At 57.4% G+C, this 15,395-nt stretch overlaps 1 protein-coding gene across 4 annotated transcripts in view; it reads right to left on the reverse strand.

The window, feature by feature from the left end:
• BCAR1 (BCAR1 scaffold protein, Cas family member) overlaps positions 1-15,395 on the reverse strand; it is a 37,497-nt gene that overhangs the window by 5,136 nt on the left and 16,966 nt on the right. For 3 of the 4 annotated variants that reach the window (XM_053607923.1, XM_053607917.1, XM_053607941.1), the window contains exons 2-6: positions 8,912-9,544; positions 2,943-3,104; positions 2,658-2,774; positions 819-1,913; positions 65-154 (exon numbers count right to left, since the gene is read on the reverse strand). In XM_053607923.1, the coding sequence (XP_053463898.1) occupies positions 65-154; positions 819-1,913; positions 2,658-2,774; positions 2,943-3,104; positions 8,912-9,544 (2,097 nt within the window). The remainder of the gene's footprint in view (positions 1-64; positions 155-818; positions 1,914-2,657; positions 2,775-2,942; positions 3,105-8,911; positions 9,545-15,395) is intronic. The other variant, XM_053607932.1, reaches the window with a different exon arrangement.

A 15,395-nucleotide genomic window follows, 5' to 3' on the forward strand; every position in this document is an offset into this window, starting at 1 on the left:
GTGTGAGACCACCATGCTGGGAGAAGCTGGGGAACCTAAAGGTCTCGCCCCATTGTGGCCTTACCTGCTGCAGCTCCAGCTGGCTCTTTGCCTGCCGTACAATGTTGCCCTTTTCCAGTAGCTCTTTCTGGGTCTTCTCAAACTCTTCCTTCCCCTGAAGAGGGAAAAAGGACCAGGCTGGGCCAAGTCAAGTCCTCTGCTAAGCTGGAAATGCCAGCCCCTGGTGGGGTGCAGCGAGGCCCAGCAGCCACCAGGTGGCAATGCAGGCAGCAGGCTGGCTGGGCTCCCCGCCCACCAAGCAGCTTCCTAAGAAGGCTGCCCTGGGCCTCTTCTACCTCCTGCCAGCCCAGAAAAGGGGCTGCACACAGGGCAGGCTCCATCCTAACAGGAATCAACTCCAAACCCCTCTCCTCGGCCCACAGGCCAGGCCACCTGGTCCAGCTGCACCCAGCCTGGAACACTATACCTGGATCTCCATGTGCTGGGATTCTGGCCTCAGGACCAGCCCCAGCTACCTTCCATTGCCTTGTTCTATGTTCCCCATGCCTTAAAGCATCTTTGTGACATGTATTTCTTTAGAATTTGTTTCCCCAAACGTAACACTGGAGCTGCTCAGCTCTGGAGGTGCTCAGGAGCCACTCCTGGCTGGCACTGCAGGATCCAATGACACAACCATGTGGGCTGAGGAATGGGGTTCCTGGAGCCATCTGGCCTGGAAGGCCCAGGCCAAGTTAGAGGAAGGCTCAGAGACTTACCAGTGACCAAGGCCCTGCTGGGCCCTGTGAGGGAGAGGGACAGCAGAGGAGGGGGGCACCCACCTGCAGGTGGACGTAGTCATAATCCTCCATCCAGCCCCCCTCACTGTTCTCATACTGCCCATCTGGCGAGTCCTGGGAGGTGAACTTAGGTGGTGAGGGCAGGGGCCGTGACTGGATGCTGCTGGCCTTGTCAGCAGGGTTGGGGTGCAGGGAGCCGCCCCCCTCAGGCCCTGGGGCAGGGGCCTTGGTCCGTCTGAAGAGCAGAGAGGCATTGCCATGCAAGAAAGAAGCCAGCTGCTTGGCGTCCTCAGGCACAGCCCGTGAACAGGCCACCAGACGGTCAAGATCTTCAGGGGTGACTCCTGGGCCTCGGCCACTGTCCAGGGCCTGACCATGTGTCACCAGAGTCTGGTATACATCCTCCATCTTCTGCAACTGCCTGCTAAGCTTGGTGTGCAGGGCACGATCGGATGTATGGGTGGCATTGCCCACAGCACTGCGGGCAAACTCCAGCAGCTCATGGACAGCACCCTGGACGGCAGCCACAGCAGCCCGCAGGTCCTGCACTGGTGGCTCCTGTGGCTCTGGGGTGCTGCGCCAGCCCCCAGCTCCACCAGCACTGCCCACCAGGTCCAGTAGGTGGGCTACAGTGGCACTCACACCCTGCTGCAGCCGTGCCAGGGCCTCCACAGCGACCTCCAGCTCCAAGGGCTCCCGGCCCGGCCCTGCCACCTCTAGGGAGGACACAGACTGGCTGCTGCGCGTGCTGCCAGTACTTGAGGCTGACAGGCGCTTGCCATCTGCTGGAGCCTCGCGTTCAGCTGGGGGTGGCACCGCATATACGCCGTCATCAGCTACGCTGCCATCAGCTACCTCAGGAGGAAGCACTCGTTCACGGGGTACATCGTAAAGGATTCCAGGGCCAGGCCGCCGCAAGCCAGGGGGCACATCGTAGAGGTCGGGAGCTGGGGGTGGGACATCATACACATCCTCAGTTGGTGGGGAGTCCGCAGGGAGTGCAGCAAGAACAAGTGGGTGTCGGGCTGGGTCAAAGGGCTTGGCCTTGGAGAAGGCAGGGGGCACGTCATAAGTCTCCTCACGTAGCAATGGGCTGTCAGGCACATCCTTGCTCACTGATGGAGGAACATCGTACACCTGGGGGGACAAGTGATGGTCAAGGCTATCCATCCATCTGCCCATCCCAGGGGCTGGGGCAGGACACAGCCTGAGGAACATAATCGGCATGATTCTTAATCCCCAATAGCAATGGTGAAGAGCCCAAGTCTAGAGCCAGAAGGCTCCACCAATCTGTGCCTGTCTACTCGCTATGATAAGGGAGAACTTCCCAGGGTTGCTGAGGGTTACATGTGTGTTGACACTTAACTATCTAAGTGTACTCAAAGGTTAGCTATCCTATTGCCACTGCCACTTTCATTTCCATCACCACCACTTTCACCACCACCATCACCACTTTCATCTTGATCATTACCACTTTCACCACCACGTGTAGACTTGCTACTCTCAGCGTGTGTTATATTCAGGGTGTAACACCTTCGTTTTCCCAGGACAGTCCTGGTTTGTGCCTGATGCTCCCACATAACTATTAGTCCCCTGTTCACTCTCAGAAGTATCCTGATTTAAATGACAGATCCCATGGTCACCTTGTTGGTACATCTCATTACTTGCTGAGAAGGCCTCACACTGGGCTGGCCACAGGTGAAGCAGGGGAGACTCAGCAGAGAGCTCAGTTTCACATCTGTCCCAGAGACATACATATATCCACAGGGCAAAGCAGGGTTGGGGGCCAGTCTCTCTCTGCCCCTGGCCCTGTGCAGCACCCAGTCACCCACAACTACCCACAGAGCTGCTCCAAGGCCCCGGCACTTGCTGCCTGCTTACCGCATGATGGCTGGATGGCGGCAGGCCCTTCTCTACACTGGGAGGCACGTCATACACGTCCAGCAATGGATCTCGGCCATTGGGACCCTTAACAGCCATGGGGGGAGTGTCATATACCTAGAGGCAAAAAGGTGCAGTGTTAGAGGTACCGTTGGTGTTATAGGCGGAATAGGAAAGGTGGAAACCCCGCAGCAGCCACCCCAGGACCTGGGCTGCAGATGCTGGGCCGCTCAGGCCCTGGATAGGGCTGAGAAAATCCTCTCCTACTCACCCCGAAACACCTACCTCCTGGCTGTACTGGCTGGGAAGTAGCCCCCGAACAGGGGGCACATCGTAGATGTCCTGAGGCCCTGGGGCCAGCAGGTGGCGAGGGATGTCATACTCGTCCTGCTCTGGCTGGGAAGCCTCGTAGATGTAGCCCTGCCCTACTCGGGTGGGCACCACCACCTAGGGGACAGACAGCCAACTTCACCCCTGGCCCTCCAAGCCAGCCTTCAGGACCCACTTACACTTACAGACCCTTGGTGAGACTTTACTCACACCTGCAGGTGAGGAACACGCAGGTGGGGGGGAGGGGGTTCCCTGAGAGTGAGTTTAGGCACTAGCCCTCATCCCCTCTGCATTCTCTGACCTCTGTCAGTGAGGCACAGTGCTTGGGGCACAATAAGACCCCTAGGTTTTCAGATCTATTTGGTTCCAGATCTATTTGGAAACAGGTCTCTGTTGCTGGATGACCCAGAAGGTTCCAGAGAGTGAGCTGACCAGGAGGGAAGAAGAAGGGTGAGGCCCTTGGCTCTAGAGGACACTGCCAGTGGACAAAGGCCACCCTTAACTAGGGTGCCCAGCACCACAGAGCGAGCCATGGCCAAGGCCTCTTGAGCCCTGCTTGCCGACACCTCAGCTCCACCTTCCTCAGAAAGGCCTGACCTGACCACGGGACCCAGCTGTGGCCTGCCAGGCTCTAGGGACAGGTTCCATGCTGGCCTGGAGGAAGTGGCCTGAAGGGGATTCCCAGGACTCAGGGCCTGGGGCCTCCGGCAGAGCAAGCACCCTCCCCTGCCCTAGGTAGCCTGTCTTAGGGGAGATCCTGAGGACAGGACCATCAAGTATTCACAGCCCTCAGGGCCAGCTTGGAAGGGCAGGTGGGTGGTGGTGATGCCACAATCAGAACCAAGGCCTCACTACTCTCTGGACCTACACCTGTGAAGTGCCTTGTAGCTCCCAAGACCCCAGCAGGGACAGGGTGGGGGGCTGGCCTACAGAAAATTATAGCAGGAAGCCTGGCACCATGTAGTAGGCAGACAGGGTTGTGAAGGCCTGCTCAGGACAAGATGCCCCTCACCCCAACACTAGCCAGAGGGGGCTGGGGCGTCCCTGCACCACCATGAGGAGGATGAGGCCCAGCAGGTCCTCTGCCTAGCTCAGGCCCCCACACCTCCCGCGGGGCTCCCTATTCAGATCTCTCCACAGAAAGGCCGTTGTTCCCTTATCAAAAGGGATGTCAGGGACAGGGTGGACTCAGGCACTCCCCCCACACACCCCTAGGGACAGCAAAGCCGAAGGAGGTCCCTCCCTCGCGCTCCTGAGGACATGGGCTCTGAGGACAGGCTCCCCGGGAACAGCAGTGGCATTCAGCCTCCCTGCAGGCGGTGTGGACACTGGCAGCCCTGAGCTTGGCAGGTGTCCTCCCAGGCAGCGCAGCAGGGCTGAGCGGTGACACTGGGCCAGCTGGCTTCTGGACTTCGTCTGACAGCAGAGCCAGGCAGGCTGGTGCGGTGCTCCCTGCCCCCAGGGCGTCTGGAGTGGAGTCGGGGCTGCCTCTCCAGGCTCATCCCCTCCTAGCGCCCCAGACTTGAGTCTCCTCCAGAGCTATTTTTAGACACTGGAAGCTGCCAACATTGGGGCAGGCGGGGGCTGGCGGGACGTGGCAGGTTGGCCAGGCCTTGAGACAAGGCCCAAAGCTTCTCCAGGCCCCTGGGCCTCCCAAAGGCAGGTAGGGAACCAAGCCCCAAGGGTTAGGCGGGGCACCCCTCTCGGGTGGCAGGTCAGCCTGGACCCAGCGCCAGGAAGAGGCATGACCACCCTCTGACATGTGTCCTCATGCAGTCAGGGCCCAAATGCGCAGGCCAGAGGGCTTTGGCGACCAGACCCCAGACCCAGGGCTAATGGCTGCTTGCCAGATCCGCAGCTGAGTCCAGTGGCAGTAAGCAGCCATGCTGAACGTCCCATCAGAAAATCGCAGGCCAGCCACCAGCGGGGGAAGCTCATTAGGGAAATGGACACTCCAGAGAGCTGCTGAGCCCTGCTAATGATGAGCCACCCTGCTCCACACCTGCGGCCCCATGGAGAACAGAGGATACGGCCGGAGTCTGAGAGGAGGAAGACAGAGACAGCCATGGACATAGACCCACACAGTGACACACCCCACACACAGCATGCGGTCAGATGTACTCACAGCCCAGGCAGCACAGGGCCCCTGAGGCCAGGGCTGTGTGCCCTCCCACGCCCTCCTCCCAGTCAAGGGACAATGACTCAGAAACGTGCCCCAGCCTCCAGGTCAGCCCTGGGAGGCGATTAAACCCCCAGAGCAGCCCTGGCTCTGTAGGGAGAAGACGACCCCTGGCACTCCACACTCTGCCCTGGGGATGCTGATCACCTCCAGGAAGCTCCCTTTCTGCAAAATGGATGTCACTCTACTGACTTGCGGTGTCTCCATGTCGGGCATACCCCTGGCCCTCACCACCTGGGAGTCTCATTTTCCTCCTCTGGGAAATGAAGCTCCACAAGGTGATCGCCACTCCTAGGACACAACTGAGGGGGAAACTCGCCTGAGCAACCAGGACTTTGACACGCTCTTCCTCCCCTCCGCCTGGGCTCATGCCACATCCCTCAGGCCTGACTCTACCCAACGACTGTCCCTTGAGCACAGCTGCAGCTCCTAACCCAGGGGCACTCCCCCAAGAGTGACCTCACACAGATACCTTCCCCTCTGGGGTGTCCCACCTGCAGAGAAATGAGCTTTTGCCCTCAGCTTCTGCCCAAAGGGTCTCAGCGTCCAGGGTGGCCCTGACCTCTCCCCCAGCCATGCAGATCACTCAGCACCAGATGGAACCTGCTCCAGGCCTAGGGTCCTGACCCCTCTTAGCCACTGAGCTTGTCACTCACCCTTGTGGCTTCCTCCATGCCAGTGCCCCTCCTGCCCACATGCAGGTCTGGCAAGTCAGCCCAGCCAACCTCTGCCCTGCCCCAGGAGACTCGGGTTCCCAGGCACCTGAGGTTGAACAGGCACAGATGTGCACATCAAGACGCTCACTGCCACACTGTGTCAAAGACACAAGGAATCTGGAACCACCCAGTCTCCAGCCCACGTAGAGGGGCCACCAGGCACACTCAGGGTTAGAGAGGTGCTTAAAAACCCAAGAAAATGCTTTTGAGATCAAATGTTGGACTTACAACTTCAAAATGCAAAACCACACATACAAACAGAGAATACGCTAGACAAAATATGTCAGGATTTCCCACGGATTACCTCTTGATGCAGAGCTTCATCTCAGACTTTTTCATTCATTATGCATTTTCTATGGCAACCAAACACCACTTTCATAATCATAAAATACAAACAGACACAATCAAAGCTGTCCAGGCCAGGAGCAAGGAAGCTTCCTGGGGGAGGGCAACCAGCCCCAGGACACAGGGCTCTCCTTCCTCAGCAACCAGCCAGGCCAGGCCTTGTGGACGCAGGCCCAAGGAACAAAAGGGCCTGCCTGGTCACCCCCTGAAGCAGTCTGCGAGCAGGCCCCTTACCGGGGAGGGAAATAGAACAGCTGCCAAAACACAGGCTTAAGGCCAAGGCCAGGCCCCAGGGTCTCGCTGCTGTTCCCTGCCACAGGGCTCTCACTGTCTGCCCTAGACTCCCTTGCACCAGGGCACCAAGGTGAACATGGGGAGAGGGCGGGCATGCCTGAATAGGGTGTGAGATGTGGGTGTGCACCCGTGTTCACGTGTGTGGGCATGGAGGCTCCCAGCCAGGCACTGCTCCCCATGGCAGGACCATGCCCCTCTCCCTAGAGCCACTCAAGGTGGGAAGCAGGAGCAGGTGACCCAGGCTCCCTTGGTGGCCAAGCATGGGGCAATTCTACCTACTGACTCACCACCTAGCTAGTACCAGCAAGGTCTCCACCTTGGCCCTGGGTTGGCTCTGAGGACAGAAGCTCAGAGCCATGGGCCAAGCATCCCCTTGGTCTGTGCCTGTTCAAACACAGGTGGCTTTGGACAGGACATAGTGAGAACACAAGTTTGAGCCTGGGCCCTGGGAAGCTCCAGTGGTAGAACCTGGGCTGCCTCTCCGAAGAGCCAGTTGCTGTGCCCACCACCAAGTGACCTCACCCACCCACCATGGTCTTCCCAGGGCAAGACCGGCTGCCAGGGCTCTCCCTGGTGGTGTGGGATGGATTTCTCAGGTCCTCCAGGTGAGCTGCAGGGGAGGAGCAGGCATGCAGGCAGCGGGAAGCTGGGTATGGTGGCTCAGCCTCCATGTCTTGAGCCTAGGAAACTCCACTTGCCAGCTTTAGAAGGGCTGAACAGGGCGGCGCCTGTGGCTCAGTGAGTAAGGTGCCAGCCCCATATGCCGAGGGTGGCGGGTTCAAACCCAGCCCCGGCCAAATTGCAACAAAAAAAATAGCCGGGCGTTGTGGCGGGCGCCTGTAGTCCCAGCTGCTTCGGAGGCTGAGGCAAGAGAATCGCGTAAGCCCAAGAGTTAGAGGTTGCTGTGAGCCGTGTGACGCCACGGCACTCTACCCAAGGGCGGTACAGTGAGACTCTGTCTCTACAAAAACAAAACAAAACAAAAAAAAAAAAAGAAGGGCTGAACAACCGAAGGTGAGCAGAGCTTGCTCCTGACTCACTCAGCCCAAAGCAGCTGGTGGGTCTTGCCTCCCTTTTCTAGGTGGGCATGGGGAGACACAGGGGTAGGAAGACCTCTGTGAAGCTCAGGCTGCTGGGCTAAGAGGCCAGGTCTTGTCCCTGAGCCTAGCATCCTATCAGCATAACTAACCCTGCGGGGCTTGAGCCTGAATCTCTCCAAGGCACCCTGCCCTGGCAATCCCATCAGTGGTGCCCCCTATGGTCCAGGAATCAAACAGGTCACTGTGCAGGCACCTGCTGGGCCACTGACCAGAAGTGGAAAAGGGTTGGGCTGTGGAGCTGGGCATGGCTGGAAGTGTGTCTCACCCCATTTAGGGGCTGACACAGAAACCCAGAGGACTCACGGGAGCCCCCGTGCCAGGAGGCTGGCCAGCGACTGCTGAAGGTTCTCAAGGAGCCTCCTGCCCCTTTGTCCTTAGGACAGACTCTGGGTTAGTGAGACACGAGATGTGATCCCTTGCGGCTAGGACCACAGACTAAAGTTCTAGCCAAAGGAGGTAAGAGGAAGGACGATCAGAGAGGGCACATCCTCCTGTGTCCTTCCCTTTCCTGCTGCCGAAAGAGGTAATGGCCAGAGTTCTAGCAGCAGCCCCCCTGCTCTGTAAGATGCAGGACCGTGCTGAGGACAGCAGTACACTAACAGTTTTGGAGGTGCCTGATGGTCCTCTCACCTCCAAATTTGGTTTATGCAGGAAAGAAATAAAGCCCATTGTTCAACCCTCTCTCACCAAGCCAACACATGCCTTCCACACTTGATTGCTCCCCTTCAAGTGCTCCCCAAACCTCACAACCTCCTCTTCTTGGGCTCCCTGCCCCAGTCTTGGCCTCTCTACACTCTGCCATGTCCTCTGTCCGTGGTCAGAATAACGTCACTAAGACGTTGATCTGGGCAGGTCATTCATGCTCAAAATCCTTTATCCTCAGAGCAGCATCCAGCTCTTTGGTAGGCACTGGGCCCTGAGGACCTGCTGCGGCTTGCTGCTCTGACCTCATGTGCCAAGCCCTGCCTGCCCACCTGACACACAGGACACTTGTTCACACCTCCAGGCCTCTGCTGCTGCTTCCTCTGCGGTAATATCCACCCACACAGCACAGCTTGTGCAAGGCCAGCTCAATGCCTCCCATCCAGACTGCCACAGCCTGTTCATGCCCATATTAACCAGATGAATGAAAGTTTTCCCCAAACTCTCACCTCTTACCTTGATTCCAAACCAAATGCACATCCACTGCTGGGATGCCAGCGACTCTGGGGGTATCTAGGCAGGTTGTACCCAGAAACTAGGGCGGGGCCAAACCCATGGGGTTGCATGACAGTGCCAGGCTAGCCTTACCTTTGCTGGGGGCTTCGTCCCCTCCCAGCTGCGTGTGTCCATGGACAGGGGAACCTGGTAGATGTCATGCCCTATCCCAGCAGAAGGTGGCACTTGGTATATGTCCTGGGCGGGACTTCCAGGCCCTGGTGGCACCTGGTAAAGGTCTGTGGCTGGGCTGGGAAATGGGTGATGGGGCGTCTGCTTTGAAAACGTGGACGTCTGCTTGGCTGGGGGTGACTGGAACTGAGGGCTGGACCCAGGGGCTTGGTAGAGGCCTTGCTGAGCCTTGCTGGGGGTGGGCACCAGGTAGACGCTGTCAGGCTGGGGCTGGTAGGCAGCAGGAAGCATGGGCGTGTACTGGGAAGCCGGGGGCACTGCAGCGTGGAGGCCCTGTGGGTGGCCGGGCTGGGGCTGGGCTGGGGTGGCGGGTGGGCCTGGACCAGGCCCTGCTGGCTTCTTGTCATACATGCCCACCAGGATCTTGAGGCGATTCCCGGGCACAATGCCTTGGCGCCCGTGCAGCGAGCAGAGCCACCAGCCGTCCAGGCCCTGCGTGTCCCGCTCCAGCACTGTCATGATGTCGCCCTTTCGGAAGGAGAGCTCATCTGGGGACTCAGCCACATTGTCATAGAGAGCTTTGGCCAGTACGTTCTGGGAAGAGAGGACACAGGCAGGCGTTAGGGCAGGAGGACACGCACAGGGCGTCTATGGGCTCCCCGGGCTCCCACCCCCTCTAGGACCTGGCAGCATCTAGTTTTGGCACTGGGAAAGAGGCTCAGTCAGAGATCATGGCGTCTCTGTCCCCATTGTCCTCGCCCCATTCCCACAGTAAGGCCCAGATCCCAACTGCAGCCGCCAACAGTACAGGGATGGCATTTAAGGCACTCCTAACAGCCAGGCACGGTGGCCCATGCCTGTAATCCCAGCACTCTGGGAGACCAAGGCGGGTGGACTGCTTGAGCTCATGAGTTCAAGACCAACCTGAGCAAAAGTGAGACACCGTCGCTAAAAAATAGCTAGGCGCCTGAAGTCCCAGCCACTTGGGAGGCTGAGGCAAGAGAATCGCTTCAGCCCAAGAGTTTGAGGTCCACAGCACTCTACTGAGGGCAACAAAGTAAGAATCTATCTCAAAGGTTAAAAAAAAAAAAAAGACACTCCTAACCACCACCATGCCACACCACCTCTAAGACTAGTGGCAGGGAGAGCAGCAGAATGACAAGAATGGCCAAAAGGTTAAAAAGAAACAGCAACTGATTCTCTCATGAGATGCAAGAAAATAATTTGAGGCTCGGCACCCATAGTTCAGTGAGTAGGGCGCCGGCCATATACACCCAGGCTGGCAGTTTAGAGCCTGGCCTGGGTCTGCTAAAACAACAATGACAACTGCCACCAAAAAACAGTTGGGTGTTGAGGTGGGCGCCTGTAGTCCCATCTACTTGGGAGGCTGAGGCAAGAGAAATCACTTAAGCCCAAGAGTTTGAGGTTGCTGGGGCGGCGCCTGTGACTCAAGGAGTAGGGTGCCGGTCCCATATGCCGGAGGTGGCGGGTTCAAACCCAGCCCTGGCCCAAAACCACACACACACAAAAAAACAGTTTGAGGTTGCTGTGAGCTGTAATGCCACGGCACTCTACCCAGGGTGACATAATAAGACTCTGTCTCAAAAAAAAAAAAAAAGAAGACAAAAATGACAAGATAAAAATACTAAAAAACAAAGACGGAAAGAATTTCCTTAACTTAATAAAGTCCACCTAGGGCGGTGCCTGTGGCTCAGTGGGTAGGGCACCGGCCCCATATACTGAGGGTGGCGGTAGGGTGGCACCTGTGGCTCAAAGAAGTAGGACATCAGCCCCATATGCCAGAGGTGGCGGGTTCAAACCCAGCCCCGGCCAAAAACTGAAAAAAAAAAAAAGAAAAGTTACTAGGGTGGCGGGTTCAAACCCGGCCCTGGCCAAATTGCAACAAAAAAATAGCCGGGCGTTGTGGTGGGCACCTGTAGTCCCTACTCGGGAGGCTAAGGCAAAACAATCATCTAAGCCCAGGATTTGGAGGTTGCTGTGAGCTGTGATGCTACAGCAGTCTACTGAGGGTGATAAAGTAAGACTCTGTCTCTAAAAAAAAAAAAAAAAAAACAGTGTACCTACCAAAACTCTACTCTACCAAAGTATCTATAATCAACGAAGAAACTTCAAATAAACACCTTCTCTGAGGCTAAGGAGAAAACAAGATAGGTGCTCCCTGCTCCTGGTTCTGCTGTGTCAGCAAATCCTCCGGGACAGGGGCTTCTGCTCCACCAAGTGCAGGAACTGAGCAGCCTGGGCGGAGCCTGGAGGAGGCCATGGGAGTAGAGAGAGGAGGACCACAAGGCAGGCCCAGAGCCTCACTGGAGATGTGGCCAGGGCAGGGAGGCCCTGCAGTTTCTATCCCTGCGCATGAGGTCCTCACCCTGCTGCTGCTCCTTGTCCAGATGCCAGGCTCAGGCTGAGTCCAAAGACATCACAGAGGGCCCCCAGCTACAGGGTGATGGTCAGTCCCAGCAGAGGACAGGCACGAGGGTGGTGCCCACGTGAGACAAGGCTGGGCTTTATTGCCCCTACCTGGGCAGTGGAGGGCTGTCTGTGTTCAGCAGGGGTTCCAGACTGCACACATAGGGAAGCCCAGGTCTCTGGGGTGCAGCCATCCCCCAACCTGACCTCAGCTCTGGACTGCCCAGCAAGGTCCCTCCTAGAGTCTCCTGGGGTCTTAAGACTCACAGCCTGGTCTAGACTGACTCAAAGGAGAACCCAGGTTTTGGCCTGCGTCCCATCTCTGGACTCCATCTCCAAGGAGTCAAATGAGATTCCAGGAGGAAGGAAGGGCACAACTCTTGGGCAGAAACCAGAAGTTACAGCCTAGACCCTGGGGCAGAGAAGAGTGGGGTGAGGCCCCACCAGGTCCTGGGGCCCATTCTCTTCCTTCTGCACCAGTGGCTAGGGCTGGAAAGTATGCCTCTGAGCTCCATCTTCTGGCCCACCACACAGTGTGGGAAGAGGATGCTGGCACTTGAGGAGAGGCCCAGGAGCAGATGTTCAGACCCAGCCACTCCTCTGCCTAGGAGCATCAGCCAGGAGCTCTACTTCCCCAGAAAGGGCCAGAGGCCAGAGCATTGGGAGCCAAGAGGGGCAAGGCCGAGTGGGGAGAGGCAGCTTGGGGAGGGCAGAGCCCAGAAGGGCTCACCTCAGTACCAAACTGAACGTCAAGGGCAAAGGGCCACAGAATTACTATAGTTACCATGACACTGTCCACACCATGATTATGACAGAATTAAAAAGTCAATGAAGCATAAATGATGTCTCAATTAAATATCATATGAAATTTTTAAGTGGGAAGAGGGTCAGAATAGCACTAGCATGTTTGAGACAATGGGGGGGGGTACCTTCTCTCCCTGTTTTTCAGAATTTTTATAGTTGTATTTAATGCCTATTTCTTGCTTTGGGTTTGGGGGCTGAAAAACTACACATCTTGAAAAAGCAAACAGTGAACTACCTGCTAGGCTCTGAGGCAGGATAGGACAGGCAGCCACAGCTGGTCCACAGCCCCACAGGAGAGCCAATGAGGGGTCAGGGGCAGGGGCTGCCTCTTAGCCCACCCGGGCTCACAGCCCCCCTCCCCAGGCTGCCAGGCGAGTAGCAAATTTCCCAAATATGGTATGCAGCCTGCCTCCAGCAATCACATCTCATCGGGGGGCGGGACACCAGCCACCCTCCCCCAGTGACCCCACAGAACACAGAGCTGCCCTGCAGGTCCCCCTAGCCCCTGTCCTGGTGACCACAGGAAGTGCCAGCAGAGTGAGTCACAGGAAAATTCCCCTCCAGTCAAGTCAGAGGGGGTAGGGGTGTGGACAGAAGGGACTGCCCCTGTCCCTAAAGGCCCCTCACCTCTCCAGAGGGAGGCCCAGTGAAGGCTGGCAGAGAGGCCCCACCAGACAGGGCCGAGCACTCAGGGAGGCCAGGAGAGAGCAAAGGCAGTTTGGGGAGAGGGCGGTGTCTGCTGAGGGAAAGGAACAGGAGATGTCTGGCCCAGGTAAGCCACACCTCAGGCCTCCCAAGATGGCCAGTCCCCCCTCACAACATAAGCTCACTGAAGGCTCTGGCTTAGCCTGGGGCAGCTGAAGCCAGACTGGAGAGTGCCCTCAGGCTGGGTACGCGGCACCAGCCTTGGCACCAGGAGCTCCCCGCCTGTGTCAGCTGGCATACCCCTACCCAGAGCCCCCAAGGCAACCCCTCCCCCACCCAGCCTGAGTCCCAGGCACTGCTGGTGCCCAACAGACCACTCCAGCTGGCCCAGAACCCACCTCTTTGGGCCTCTCTGCCTCCTCTGCTGCTCCTCCAGGACACACTACCCACTAAGCAGCAGCTAAGACCCAGGCCTGGACCCAGCTCTCCCTCTCACAGCTATGTGACCTTGGGCAAGTCCTTTAGGTTCTCTGAGCACACAGATTCTCTGCCAAGATGACAGCCCGGCTTCACAGGATTGTTCTTTTGTTTAAACAAAGATTAGCCTTGTTCTAGGTCAGGAGGCACTTGGCAAGCTCTGTGAAGACAGCCTAGCTCGACCAGGCCCCTGTCTGCACGGGGCTTACCATGTAGTGGGGAAAAAGACAATTTGCTATGACAGGGAAAAAGTGGGATGCCAAAAATAATGTGGCACAAGGCCTCTGCGTATAGAGTCAGAGATGGCATCCCCAAGGAGGTGAAGTTTCAGACAACTCACGACAGGGAAAAGCATGGGAGCAGAGGAAGGGCATGAGCAGGTGAGGTTCTGGAGGGGAGAAAGGGAGGGTGGACCCTGGGGTGGCAGGCAGGGACTGGGTCCACTACGGATCCCATGGGATGAAGCAACAATGGCTCAATAACCATCATCTGAACAGCAGCTTCTCGTGGCCAGAGAAGCTCGCGGCCACCCCACACAGTCCTGCTCTGGACTTAACCCCGGGCCCCCCAGCCACCTCTCCTCTCACTATGCCTCACGCTGAAGGAAAGGAGAGGCCAGCCTCCCCAAACCTGCTTTCCTGGCCTCCCTCACTGTGGGCACATGACCCATCTGGGCCAGTCAGGGGTTCCTATCCCAAGCTCTGGAGGAACACCCCTCTCTGGCCTTGGAGGGGTGGATAGCCAGGGCACTGCCAGTCCACCCAGATGCTATTGGCCATCTGCTCCAAGGCACAACAGAGGCTGCTACCTGATTGCCCGGAGTCTCTGCAAGGGTTCTCCTGCTTCTGGGAACCCTTCTGCTGCATCCTACTTCTCTTTCAAGACACAGTAGGACAGCTCCCCCTCCAGACAGGTTCCATGACCCTCCCGGGGAACCCACTGCTCTTTGCTCCCATCTGGCAGTGCTGACCAACATGTTTGTGACTGTCCAGCTCATGCCCCGTGCCCCCAGACACCCAGAATGGGAGGGGGAAGTCTATCTCCTTCAGCATGATGCCCCAGAGCTTGCACACCAGGCCTTGTATGGGATTGGGATTTCCTGACCAGCAAGCTTGGGCTGAGTGGGTGGGCCTGAGGCAGAATCCCTGACCAAAAGACCAGGTAGGCCCTTCCCCGGGAGCCCCCGTCCTACCTGGCCACACAGAGGAACCTACAAAGGCCTTTTAGGGCTTGCTCATTCCAGAGGGTGCGGACAGAGAAGCAGCCCCAACCTGATACCAGCACTCCCCAGCCAGGCCCATGCAGAACAATATCCTGGTTCTTGCATATGGGAGCTGCCAGGGCTGCCCCACATGCCCTGCCTATCTCTGAGAAAGGCTCTCATTGTGTCCCCAGGGAGGGGACCCTTAGAAACAGAGCAGTTGGGACCTGGACTGTGGGCAGGCACACATCAAGAACTGCAGCCTCGTGATGGGTCTTCAGGTCTCCTCTTTGGTTCCCCCGGCTGCCTAGGGAACCCCAAATGTGGGTATCCCCAAGCTCCAACTCAGTGGGAAGACATAAGTTAGATAGAGGCTGGGAGTGGTGAGAGGCAATAACATCACAAGGCTCCCTCTCTGATGAGCCTTCCCTGGTTGTTTGAAGGGAAGTCCCCACAAGTTCCTTAGTAGCAGAACCGATCAGGACCAACTGCAGAGGACGCTACAGGCAACTCCACTGATCAATGACCCCTCTTGCCAGGCCTGGCACCACATCTGGCCTGTACTCTTTCAAACAGCAAAAGTGTTCTCAATACCCACAAGACAGCCCATGGTGGGACTGCTGGCCTCTGCCCAAGTACCTAGGGTGGGAGATTGCTTGAGCCCAGGTGTTTGAGGCTGCTGTGAGGTATGACACCACTGCACTCCAGCCCAGGTGACAGAGCAAGACTCTGTCTAAAAAAAAAAAAAAAAAAGCCACCTATGGGGTAGCCACTGCCAAGGGCTCCCCTGCACAAGCAGAGCCACAGCCTGACTTTGGCTACAGAAAAATAGCAGATGCCTTTGTGTCGAGGGACAGCTATGGGCTGAAAGCATGTCTTTGTCCCAACGCC

The sequence above is a fragment of the Nycticebus coucang genome, chromosome 2, assembly GCF_027406575.1.
Source record: "Nycticebus coucang isolate mNycCou1 chromosome 2, mNycCou1.pri, whole genome shotgun sequence".
NCBI lineage: Eukaryota > Metazoa > Chordata > Mammalia > Primates > Lorisidae > Nycticebus > Nycticebus coucang.